General features: G+C 39.0%; 1 protein-coding gene across 1 annotated transcript; it reads left to right on the forward strand.

Annotated features, from left to right (window-relative positions):
• Nucleotides 1–9,213: 9,213 nt before the first annotated feature.
• Nucleotides 9,214–12,306, forward strand: NKX2-1 (NK2 homeobox 1). Its single transcript, XM_063947180.1, has 2 exons — nucleotides 9,214–9,744; nucleotides 10,453–12,306. Exons 1-2 carry the CDS (start codon nucleotides 9,372–9,374, stop codon nucleotides 11,115–11,117), a joined length of 1,038 nt encoding a protein of 345 aa, XP_063803250.1. The 5' UTR covers nucleotides 9,214–9,371; the 3' UTR covers nucleotides 11,118–12,306.
• Nucleotides 12,307–12,396: the final 90 nt, after the last annotated feature.

Consider the following 12,396-nt stretch of genomic DNA (forward strand, 5'->3'; position numbering starts at 1 on the left):
ACTGCACATTATAAGCACACATTCTCCCACTTCATGGTAAGGCTCCTGCCTCTTCTTCCTGGCAGCTACTCTCTGGTCCAGATGCGGTGATTGAGGTCTCTGAAAACACACACAGCAAACTTGATAGAAGAAGCTGCTACCTCTGGGCATGTGCAGCAGCTCCGCTCTGTCCCTTAAACAGCATGTTGTGGTGGCAGCTCAAGTTATCGTACTATATACTGTTGCTATTATGGTCATTATTTGAGCTGGGGTCCAAGAGGAGGAGGGTTTCTGGGCAACCAGACCACTCCCCCCAACCCCACCCCTTTGTGTTTGCTTATGCATTACTTAAACGTGGGATTGAGAATGGACTTTCCAGGATCTCTACAACATGTACATTTCAAGAGTGGGGTCTAGGTGGGAATTATTGATCAGCCAGGACTCTTTTCTGACAAGGATTTCAAAAGTATTATTGTCACTATAGTTAGAGGAGGTCACAATAATACCCCTTTCACATCGCACTGAAAACCCGGTACCGGCACGGCATATTGCCATGTCGAAACGGGTCCGTGTGCGATGTGAAAGGTCCAATTGTGAATTAGCGGGTCGCCTGACCCGGTAATTCAACCCGGTAAAAAAGAAGGGTTCTTACCGGGTTGATTAACGGGTCAGGCGCAGTGTGAATGGAAGCCGTTCCGACAGGGCCGACTTAACAGCAGTGTAGGCCCCTGGGCACAGCAATGCACTGGGGCCCCTACCCATCCTCCAGCGGTAGGGGTGGGGGGTGCTATCAGCAGCAGCTTTGATGTCCTGCGTGTGGTAGGGGATGTTCTATCGTCCGCTCAGTATGTAGGACCTGGAGCAGTAATTTCTGCTAGTTACTCCTTTACTGCACAAATGGTGGGAGATGGAGTGGGAGGGAGAACACTAAACTGTAGAAGAGGCATTGGGATGAATGTAAGGGCCCCGGTACATAACTTCCAGGGTGGTAGGGGGGGGTGTAATACGCAGGGGAGGGGTGGATAGTAGAGTGGGCTTAATAATCATCATTTTCCGGTGGGAGGTCAGCTTGCTTGACTGCAGATATCTCCAGTTCCTGGAAATATATTTCTTAGCTTTGAATGCAATAAAAAACTAGAGAGTCCCACCTTTCAGGAAGTTCTGGGGACTTGGGGAGCAGAGTTCAGGAGCCAGAGCAATCTACCAGCAAATTTATAAAACTGCAAACCAGATGTGTGGAGTTGGAGCAGGGACCATCTGCTTGAAGGCTTATATCTCCGGTTCTGGACATAGTAGAGATAATCTGCCAGTGTTCACTGAAAGAGGGAAGTCCCATCTTATGTAAAATAAACTCAAGAAAACTCTAAGTCAGACAGAACCCGAGATATCTGACTGGGAAGTGCAATTAACAGTCTTGGATGGGGACCACTGCTTCGAAGTCAGATATCTCCGGTTCCCCAGAGCCGATTTTCAAAAATCGGGTACCCCTGGAAAGAGGGGACCCTCAGCTATCAGACTAGGGCCCTTAGGCTCCTGGGGCCCTTGGGCAAGAGCCCATACGAAAAGACGGCCCTGCGTTCCGATGCGAATCGGCTCCCATTCACAGCATAGGGAGAGGCGGCGCAGGAGATGAGCTCATCTCCCGGCGCCGCCTCCACCCCCGCCCCTGCTGCTGCTGCTCCCTCCGCCTCTATGGCAACCGACCCGGTATATTGCCGGGTCGGAAAGCCAGCAGAGGAGCGCAAATGCCGGATCCCACCCGGTAAGTACACGTTTGTCTTACCGGGTAGGATCCGGCATTTGCGATCTGAATGCGGTATATCTGTGCTACACACTTTATTTTATTTTTTTAATAATCGGCTGAATTCTCGAGAAATCGGCTGATGGGAAAAATCAGGTTTGCCCACACTATCAGATTTTTCCACCTGGATTTATGGTCAGATTATTGAGAATACACATATACTGGTCGAAATCGGGAGATTGTGCCCCGAGATTGTCGGTCCTGCCCGACAGATAAGATGATCGTAAGGTTTTATAGAAATTCTAGAAATTTGTAATGTAAGCACATGCTACATGGATACTTTTTAGATGGTTATATCACGATTCCTTACATTTTCTTAACTCTGCAATTATTACAACTTTAAGTTCTTGATACCCTTTCAGTTAAGACTCAGTGCATGAATATTTTAAGAGATATGTATTTTCATTTTTATTGTTTTTAAGCAATACATGCAGGGTAAAGTAAACAGTGGGGATTGTTTAATATACCAGCAGATCCATTGCCATTGATAATTGTATTGCACATTTCTGCCTAGTTTTCAGTGCATACTTACTTGCACACTTGCAAGTACATACATTTTCTCAATATTTTTGCAATTGATAGTGATCTTATTTCAGGCCAATCTGACACAATACAAAGCTGAAAAACATGAGCTTGCTTCTGATAGCATCTCTTTAATTACTGACACATATTCAGTAATTAAAGACAAAAAGGTTCAGTAGTCACCCTGTATTTTTTCTTACCAAATTAACCTCAGAACCTGTAGACTTTAGTATTTAATGTAATATAATTTACATGTGCCAGCAATTAAAGGAATGAGTTGATAACTCTAATTATAAGCTAATTATAAGCAATGCCTATGTCTTTTTTTTTTCTTATTCTCACCCCCTCAATTAAAGCAACAGTTCCTAAGTACTGTCATTGAACTGCTTGTTTTACCACCTCTTAACTATTAAATATCTTGGGGAAGAAAAGAACTAAAGAAGCTGTGTCTAGTGAAAATGTTAAATCTGTCAGTATACACAATGGAAAACAAAGAAGTATTTTATTGTCCAAGTGATCGAATTGTCATATGTAATTCACCTGGGAAATCTGGGTAAGTATACTGTACCTGGGGATGTAAATATTCAGACTGTGATGTGTAAAAACTTCCAGTTATTCTGCACAGAAAAGGAATGTCCCTCTGCTTGGACATTAATCTCCACATTTGCTCAACAGCTGCTGTTTTGCTTTTTTCAAATGCACTAAACTAGCTGAAGTTAGAGGTTACCTCCCCTCCATCAATGTTCATGATAAGTTCTGAGCACATTCAATGTCATTAACGTTTTCAAAGTAACTGCTCACTCTGAAAATGACCGGCTTCAAAACTGAACTTCTTAGGCAAAAATGGACTAGGCATGGTTGCACTAAATAGCAGGTCGAAAATGAATTATTTCAGAGTGGGGCTCTCATTAGATTAATCTTGTAATTAGCGCTGCCAGATTGTTTAGCTAAAGTGTAATAACACTTTTCACAAACCACTACCTTCAATATAAAGGTTTAAATCAACTAACAGAGATAATTGACAACCATAGTGCCATAACAAACATACACTAACACCACAAATATGTACAAGACCAACTCAGGTTCAAAGACTTTTTATGGTGAAAAAGAAATTTGCAAATATGAACTCAAAGCACAGACTGGTGTTTCAACCCCGATCTTGCAAATCAAATGTTGCCCCTTTGCCCGTGACTTCATAGTGCCTCGCAAATAAGAGAGTATCGTACAAATCCAATAAATCACATTACAACAGATTCTGTGGGACTATGGCTAACTGATTCCATCATGTCTCCAATGATTATGTCGTTCATTTTTAACATGCAACTTTTCTTCCCCAGAGAACCCACTCACACCCCTGTTAGAGGTTAGGGTAGAGGACCCACTCACCTTTTAGTTAGAAATTAGACTGCCGGTATATGCTATAGTTGCCAATAGCCGAATTTTTATTGATAAATGGGCCCCTATGTCTTAATTCTCTCCACGCATCTTGTCATGCTACTAATGACCGCCTATGTACTAAGGGCGTAAACTCTTCAGCAATATAAATATATATATATATATATATATATATATATATATAATTGTTTCATTTCTTTTATTAGTATATTTAACATATCTTAGCTGGAAGGCTGGAATAATAGAGGTGATTTCAGATTTGTAAATACATCGGGGTACTATTACGCACATCCTAAAATGTGCCTATAAAGGTATTCTGCAGCTAAAATTAAAACGGTATTTTATAAAATAGTGAAAAACACTTTTTAACGTGCAAGAAAAAATATATCTTCCAAGTATCAACAAACAGAAACATTATTTATTATTATTATTATTATTATTATTATTAGTAGTAGTAGTAGTAGTAGTAGTAGTGGTGGTAATGATGATGATGATGATGATGATGATGATGATGATGATGATGATAATAATAAATTATACTGCAAAATGTATCATCTACAAAGAAAACAGTATGGTCATATAATATTCATGTATAAGTATAGTATGCTCAATAATTTGGAATCCAAGTGGTTGTACTATACAAACTGGATTATACTGTACTCCTATAGATTGCAGCTAGAATTAAATCAAGGAACAAGAAACTACTAAAGATTATTTTGTTAGATTCCGTTTCATATATTAATTTGTACTGAACTCCAATCAGAGTCCAAGTAATAAGATGTGAATAAGAGTGTGGGTAGAAGTAAATTAGTGAGTCCCCAGCACATGTGAGCTCCATCTGGGGAGAAGAAGTACTGTAATGCCCGAGGTTTCACCGATCCTAGGACTGGTACCAGATGATTAACTCTGAGGGGCAGATGTATTAACCTGGAGAAGTGATAAAGCAGTGATAAGTGCAAGGTGATAACGCACCAGCCAATCAGCTCCCAACTGTCATTTTTCAAATCTGTAATGATTGGCTGGTGCGTTATCACCTTGCACTTATCACTGCTTTATCACTTCTCCAGGTTAATGCATCTGCCCCTGAGTGTGGTCTATGTGGGGTCAAAGTGTATTGAGGCAAGTCCCATCAGCATGATTAACGTCAATACATCTTTCTTACATCTCAGAAAGGATGGAGATTTGGTGACTAACAAATAATATACCATTTTCACGAACAATCTTCGGAAGGCAAGATACACCTTTATCCATCTCCTCCTCTTTTCAGTTTTAGGATTATCATACATGATCCAGATGATCTAATTCAAAATTTAGATTATTGTGATCAAACTAAAATGGTGCCCAATATTAACTATTAGTACAGTTATATTAATTATTTATGTTTATACAGTGTATTCAAATGTAAGAGAACGCAAACATTTTACTGCCAACTACGATAGTTTATATTTCACAATATATGTATGTTTACTGTTCCCATGTTACATCGGTAAACTTGTTCTGCGATAATGACTTTTAGTAGTTAATTAGAGCAAAGTTAAATGTTACTGTCAGTAGACATTAAAGGAACATGTATGTTTTGCTTCAGTAAGAAACTATTTTAAGAACTTTATTTGTATTGCTATTATCTGTAAGCTAGTATTGTCATACATTGCTATACTCAATTAAAAAACACTAATTAGCTATTAGTAAATTATTTCTTATTAATGAGTCTATCCATATACGCGGTGATCTTTTCTATTTACAAATATCCTTATTTGAAGCTTTGAAAGGCCCAATCAGTACTGAGACTGGGGGCTCCAGCGGTCTGTGGACCACAACCCAGTCTGTCTTTTGAACATAGACAACTTTCTGCTCAGTGAGAACAAAGTGTTATTATCCAATGTAATTTACTTTGCCAAGAAAGTAACCTTCTTTTTGTTTGTTTGTTTGTTTTTTATTCTAAGAACCCGATCTGCGCGTTATTATTCCCACGTTCCAATAAAGTAAAATAGCAATAAATGTAACAGCAAAGTGTGTGTGCGTCTGGATTCAATTAAGTAATTAATTTCTTACTACAGTGTAAGTAGATCGAGATCACCGTTATGTGAAAGGATCGTCCACATCATCACTAGTCATTTCCAGGAAAATCGTGTTTCACATACAGATTACACAATTATAATATAATGTGGTTTGCGAAAAATAAATCTGCGTACAATCACTGCAAACACAAGAACGCTAAACTGAGGTGTGTGTGTGTGTGTGTGTGTGTGTGTGTGTGTGTGTGTGTGTGTGTGTGTCTATACACTGAAGTGTGTGTGTGTGTGTGTGTGTGTTAACAGCATTTATACAAGCTTCTCGTTGTGTTCATATACAGTAGGCCACCCAAAAATCGTGTATTAACCCTCCCGTGTTTTAAAACCTAGGATGAGACAGGCGCTGCAGTGTATGACAGGACACGGCAATGCAGTATAATGGTTGTACTATGATATCATACTGTACACTGAAGCTGCTTGGCTGTATATAGCCATCCCATCTGTAGCTCCCTGCCGGCCAGAGTGATGTGTGGTAGGATATAAAGCACCTGCATACAGGTCTTGCAGCCTGAGAGATTCTAGATGGAGATTTTCCCAGGACTCCTATACACATCACTACAGTGAAGGACCGGAGTGTCTGAGGTTGCACACTACAAGTGCACTGAAATATTCATTCAGACTTTCCTGCAAAGAATCATTTCTCTGGCCGGAAACAGTGATGCGTGAACACAACCCAGGACACCAAAGCTATAGTTATGTTATCATCCTATGTATTCTCAAAGCATACCATATGCCATATTACTCTGCAAGAAAAAAATAACACTAGAGAAGAACAGAGTTGTATATTAGAAAGGCACACGCGATAGTATAATGGGAGAGAGAGAGAGAGAGAGAGAGAGAGAGAGAGAGAGAGAGAGAGAGAGAGAGAGAGAGAGAGAGATATGCGGGAGGGCTATGCATATTTAATTTTTAATAATGTTATATTACTATCTGTAGTTATAAACGTAACAGTGTATATAGATATGAAGCGCACACTACTAAACAAAGTCTTCACATCCAGACTATTTCGGCCTGTGCACAGTCTGCTGTGTTAGTGTGCTTTGATTCTGACTTTGCGCCCAAATATTGGTGTCGAATATAGTTACTGGAGGGCCTACATCTGTGAGACTAATTAAATGCAGTGAAACTTTCGGGAAAAAATACTATTCTCTCTCTCTCTCTCTCTCTCTCTCTCTCTCTCTCTCTCTCTCCCTCTCTCTTTCTCTTGATGTGCACCTGATTGATGGGACAGGAGCAGTGAAGGGGCTGTTCTGCAGCATATTATATTAGTGTGGAAAGATCACCTCTTGCAGAGATTTTAAGCACAATTAATCTTGGGGTTGTGCTTAGGGTATGATAACTGCCCTATGGAAAAGACGTAGTTTTCTCCTAAGCGGTTCCTTGCCTATTAAACAAGAGCTTCCCAATTGAAGCAAAATGATCCTCGTGTATTAATATGAAGCACGACCACAAAGCAGCCGGCCATTTATACCACCACTTTAGACAAAGATATTTAGTTATTCCTGGGTACCAAGTGCACTTTTGCATTTTTAAGTATGAACAAGCATAGTATAAACACATTCACAAGAGCAATTACTAAATACTTCTAAAATGCTTTAAAGTCATTGGGTTAACTGCAGCACCTCTGCAGTGCTGCTCTTCATATGAGATTTTATTAGATTACGTCCCAGCGATTTGACCTATAATAATATTAGCCGCTTCCAACTCGTTGTAATGGATTTCTTCTCAGATCTGGTGCATAGTGCGTATGATAGCTGCAAGATAGATAGATAGATAGATAGATAGATAGATAGATAGATAGATAGATAGATGATAGACATATAGGAGGCAGATTTATGAGTACGGAAATATTCTTTATCTATCCATACAGCATATACTGTATCTTTAAGTCAGACATACACTGTACCTAGCAACATATCGATGGTATATATATATATATATATATATATATATATATATATATATATAGTCCAGGATAAGAACCCGCACTCAATGCTAACAAAATTGTTGATAGGAGGGTGCCCTCAGCGAATGGATAATGCAGTGAAAAACGAGAAGACTGCGGCACTCCAAATGCAAAAAGTTGTATTAATTAAATGTCATCGCAGCACTACATCAGGCAACGTTTCGGTACTCGCAGGTACCGTTTTCAAGCCACATGCTGTCTGGCTAGGAAACAACAGACAGCATTTGTTTCCTAGCCAGACAGCATGTGGCTTGAAAACGGTACCTGCGAGTACCGAAACGTTGCCTGATGTAGTGCTGCCATGACATTTAATTAATACAACTTTTTGCATTTGGAGTGCCGCAGTCTTCTCATTTTTCTATGTATATATATATATATACATATATACACACACACACACACACACACACACACACACACACACACACACACACATGGTAAATATATAACAACATACATAAAGAACTAAAATAGGAAATTTTTCAGTATCGATACATGTATAGCCAATTCATTACATGTTACTAATCACTCTGAAGGACACAGTTATTAAATGCTTGGTCAAATATATGCACTTGATAAAACCTTTCTCTTCAGACATTATTTATTTATTTATTTATTCATTGTATATGTTTGCCTCTGCTGTTATTTTATTTCATTTGATTAAAATGCAAGGCGGCTATATACTGTATATTCATCTCCGCGCGCACAGCTGTGTTTGCACTATTTGTATTCATTATAGTTATTTCAAAATAAAATAATAAGAATTAAAACTTACATTTTTACAACTCAAAATAGCAGAATGCAGGGCCAATAACATTTCCTAGACATGTCTAAAATATTATTTAGTAAAAGAAAATGGAACTCCCCCTCGTTAAATAAATAAATAAGTAAATAACCATAAGAAATTGCATACAGCCAAAAGGATCCGGTTCCATTCAAATGAAATGCATTTCTCACCTACAGTAGTTTTTACATTAATAGGCATTGAATATATTTATTATTCGCGAATCTATCTATCTATCTATCTATCTATCTATCTATCTATCTATCTATCTATCTATCTATCTATCATCCATACATCCATCTATACATACATACATACATACATACATACATACATACATACATACATACATACAAGATATTAAGATTTTTAGATAGATAGATAGATAGATAGATAGATAGATAGATAGATAGATAGATAGATAGATAGATAGATAGATTCAGACAGTTAGACACTGATAACATATAAATCTGTAAAAGCATGAATTGCTTCTCCCAGCTAACCCTAGCTATATGTCAAAGCTGGATGTATTGCTGATAGATAAAGGTGATAGATAGAGGCCGGTGTGAGGTGTTTGCCTTGTGATCAGCTAATTACCAGCGCAGGCTGAGGCTCATTGTCTGGGCTCAGGGCTGGCTCCGCCTCTGCTGCCTAAAACCTGGCGTCTGGCTAAAACAAACGCAAAGAAAGCTCTGAGCTCCACTCAGCCCAATTAAGGCGGACTTCAGGCGCTCTCTTACGTATACACCTACAGGATCGGCGTTACGGCAACACCACAATATTTGGCAAAAAAAAAAAAAAAAAAAAAGGGGAGAGAGGGAGAGATCGGCTTTTCCTCCCAGCCTCAGAAACATGTCGATGAGTCCCAAGCATACTACACCCTTCTCTGTGTCTGACATACTGAGTCCTCTGGAGGAGAGCTACAAGAAAGTGGCTATGGAGGGTTCGGGATTAGGGGCTCCCCTCGCAGCCTACAGGCAATCTCAGGTGTCTCAGCCCACTATGCAGCAGCATACTATGGGCCACAATGGGCCAGTGACTGCTGCCTACCACATGACAGCTGCGGGGGTCCCCCAGCTCTCCCACACCACAATGGGGGGCTACTGCAACGGCAACATAGGCAACCTGGGCAATATGGGCGACCTTCCACCTTACCAAGAGACAATGAGGAATAGTTCAGCTACTGGATGGTATGGAGCTAACCCGGACCCCAGATTCTCCACAAGTAAGTATGAATCCGGACCACCAACGATTACTCTGTTGTAACACAAGTAAATATATCTATATATATATATATCTATATATATATATATATATATATATACACACACACACACACACACACACACACACACACACACACACACACACATAAACGTAGGCACCAAGATCATAGAACAAGGGGACTAAGCTAAATACTTCAGGTTGGCGAGTTGTATCTGCTGTGCTGTCAAAGAGTTCATGTGGTGTATCTGTCATGTGCTCTGTAGTCACCGAGGACCCAATATCACTTCTCAGGGGCAATCCGCAGGTTTCCATTTATTATTATTATTATTATTATTATTATTATTATTATTAGTATTATTATTAATAGAGGAAAATGTACTGACGCTACAGTTAGGAAAGTAAATGTGATAACTTTGATTTACCGACAGCTTCGTTAACTCCAAAGGGGTTAATGTCATTTTCTAAAATGTATGTCATTAGGATTTTTTTGTTTTGTTTATTAAATACTTTTATTATTGTGTATCTTTATATTACTACAACCACCTAGTAATATCCTGATACGGTGAATGAAATGTATGTGATATATAGAGTTTCTGTTACTGCACTCATTCTTTAGACTAGTCAGGGGTGGCTCAGTTTATATGACAAAAAACCCGCATCTTGTATTGTGTGTTATGATTTTGTTGTTGTTGTTGTTGTTTTTTAGTATCTCGTTTCATGGGTCCCTCCAATGGAATGAATATGGGAGGTCTCGGTAATATGGGGTCATTAGGAGACGTGGGCAAGAGTATGGCCCCCCTTCAGAGCACCCCAAGGAGAAAGCGAAGGGTCTTGTTCTCTCAGGCCCAAGTGTATGAGCTAGAAAGGCGATTCAAGCAGCAGAAGTACCTATCTGCTCCGGAGAGAGAGCACTTGGCCAGCATGATCCACCTCACTCCCACGCAGGTGAAGATTTGGTTTCAGAACCACCGCTACAAGATGAAGAGACAAGCCAAGGACAAAGCAGCCCAACAGCAGATGCAACAGGACAACAGCTCCTGCCAGCAGCAGCAATCTCCAAGGCGGGTCGCAGTGCCAGTGTTGGTAAAGGACGGCAAGCCATGCCAAGCAGGCTCTAATACACCCACCACTGGCCTTCAAACCCATCAGCAGCAGGCAGCCACAGCCCTCACGGTCACCACCAATGGCCTGGGACAGCATCAAAGCCACCAAACAAACAGTGCAGGCCAGTCTCCAGATATGGGTCCACACTCTACCAGCCCATCCAGTCTTCAGAGCCAGGTCACCAACCTATCTCACCTAAACTCTTCCAGTTCTGACTATGGCACAGCCATGTCCTGCTCTACCTTGCTATATGGCAGGACATGGTGAATGAAACAACACTAGTCCCGCAGTCCCCTGGCAAACATCCTCATCTGTTAGGAAAAAAAGAAAAAGAAAAAAAAAAAAAGATAAAAAAGAAGAAGAAAGACTGCTGTACTTTAGGGGGGATGGATTTATAAGAGGGTTTCCCCGAGCAATCAAAAAAAAAAAAAAAAAAAAAAAAAGAAGGGGAAGGATAGAGATAGTTATTAAACTGGATGGATGGTACTCAAAATGTCAAATGGAGAGAAGGATTGGACTTCAAACCACTTAATGGGGTCCCTCGTTACCTGCCTGTACATAGGGCTACACTGAATGAAGACTTGGGGATAATTATTCACCCCACTATAACAATAAAGTCCCCCGTCCACTAAACTGGAGAGCGATTTTATTTTTTACGTCCCATGTGAAATTGTAACCACCTCATTGTTGAAGTTGGCATATTTAGTTTTTAGTAACTTGTACATTTTGTTGTTAAAAAATAATAATAAGGCAAACAAGAAACTACCCTTTTTTTTTTAAATAGAAAGAGAACTATCTGTGATCATTATTTGAAAACGATTTGTTATTTTTTTCCCGTCTTCAGTAAATTGGATGCTGTATCTTACCACGGTGCAGTATCTGGCTTCAGTACACAGTAGATAATAAACATATCTAATTAATTATGCACATTGGTAAATTAAGTTATTTATTATTTTTTACTGTACATTTAAAACCAATGGACATAGGGAGAACTGTGCATTTAAAGTATAATCTGATTGATATAAAAAAACAACTTAACCCCCAAACACCCCCTCCCACCAAAAAAAAAATAAAAAAAATAATGGTGAACTATAAATCTGATTTTGTATTTTTTTTTTTTTTAGCACATTAAACAAATATTTTAAGAGATCTGGATGGTATACATTTAGTAATACAAATATTTCTGACATAAAAAAAATGTTAAGGCATTTAATGTTATACCATGGTTTTTAATTTTTGAATGGATAAAAACTCAATGAATTAATGATAGGGTATATCTATGGTATGAATTTTGATATCAAATTATAACGATTTGCATTAGTTTTTCCCTCCATTCTGTCATTTTATATCAGCATGTTGTCAGATATTGTGTTAATAATTCAGTTTTTTTTTAAAAAGGCTAATTTATGAGACCTCCCTGAGTTCATCTGATTTATGTGACACCAATTTACTATTAAACAGGTTTATGATTCTTTCATTATTTCATTTGTCATTTGTGCTTTTTAAAGTATTAATTTGAGATTTTATTAATTCTATGCTATTTAAA

This window comes from Pseudophryne corroboree, chromosome 12 (genome assembly GCF_028390025.1).
Source record: "Pseudophryne corroboree isolate aPseCor3 chromosome 12, aPseCor3.hap2, whole genome shotgun sequence".
In the NCBI taxonomy this organism is placed as follows: Eukaryota; Metazoa; Chordata; class Amphibia; order Anura; family Myobatrachidae; genus Pseudophryne; species Pseudophryne corroboree.

Excerpts from the sequence above, each read along its gene's own strand:
- NKX2-1 (XM_063947180.1), top strand. The coding sequence starts at position 9,372 with ATGTCGATGAGTCCCAAGCATACTACACCCTTCTCTGTGTCTGACATA. Across the intron at positions 9,745-10,452 it reads GGACCCCAGATTCTCCACAA|TATCTCGTTTCATGGGTCCC; the intron begins GTAAGTATGAAT and ends GTTGTTTTTTAG.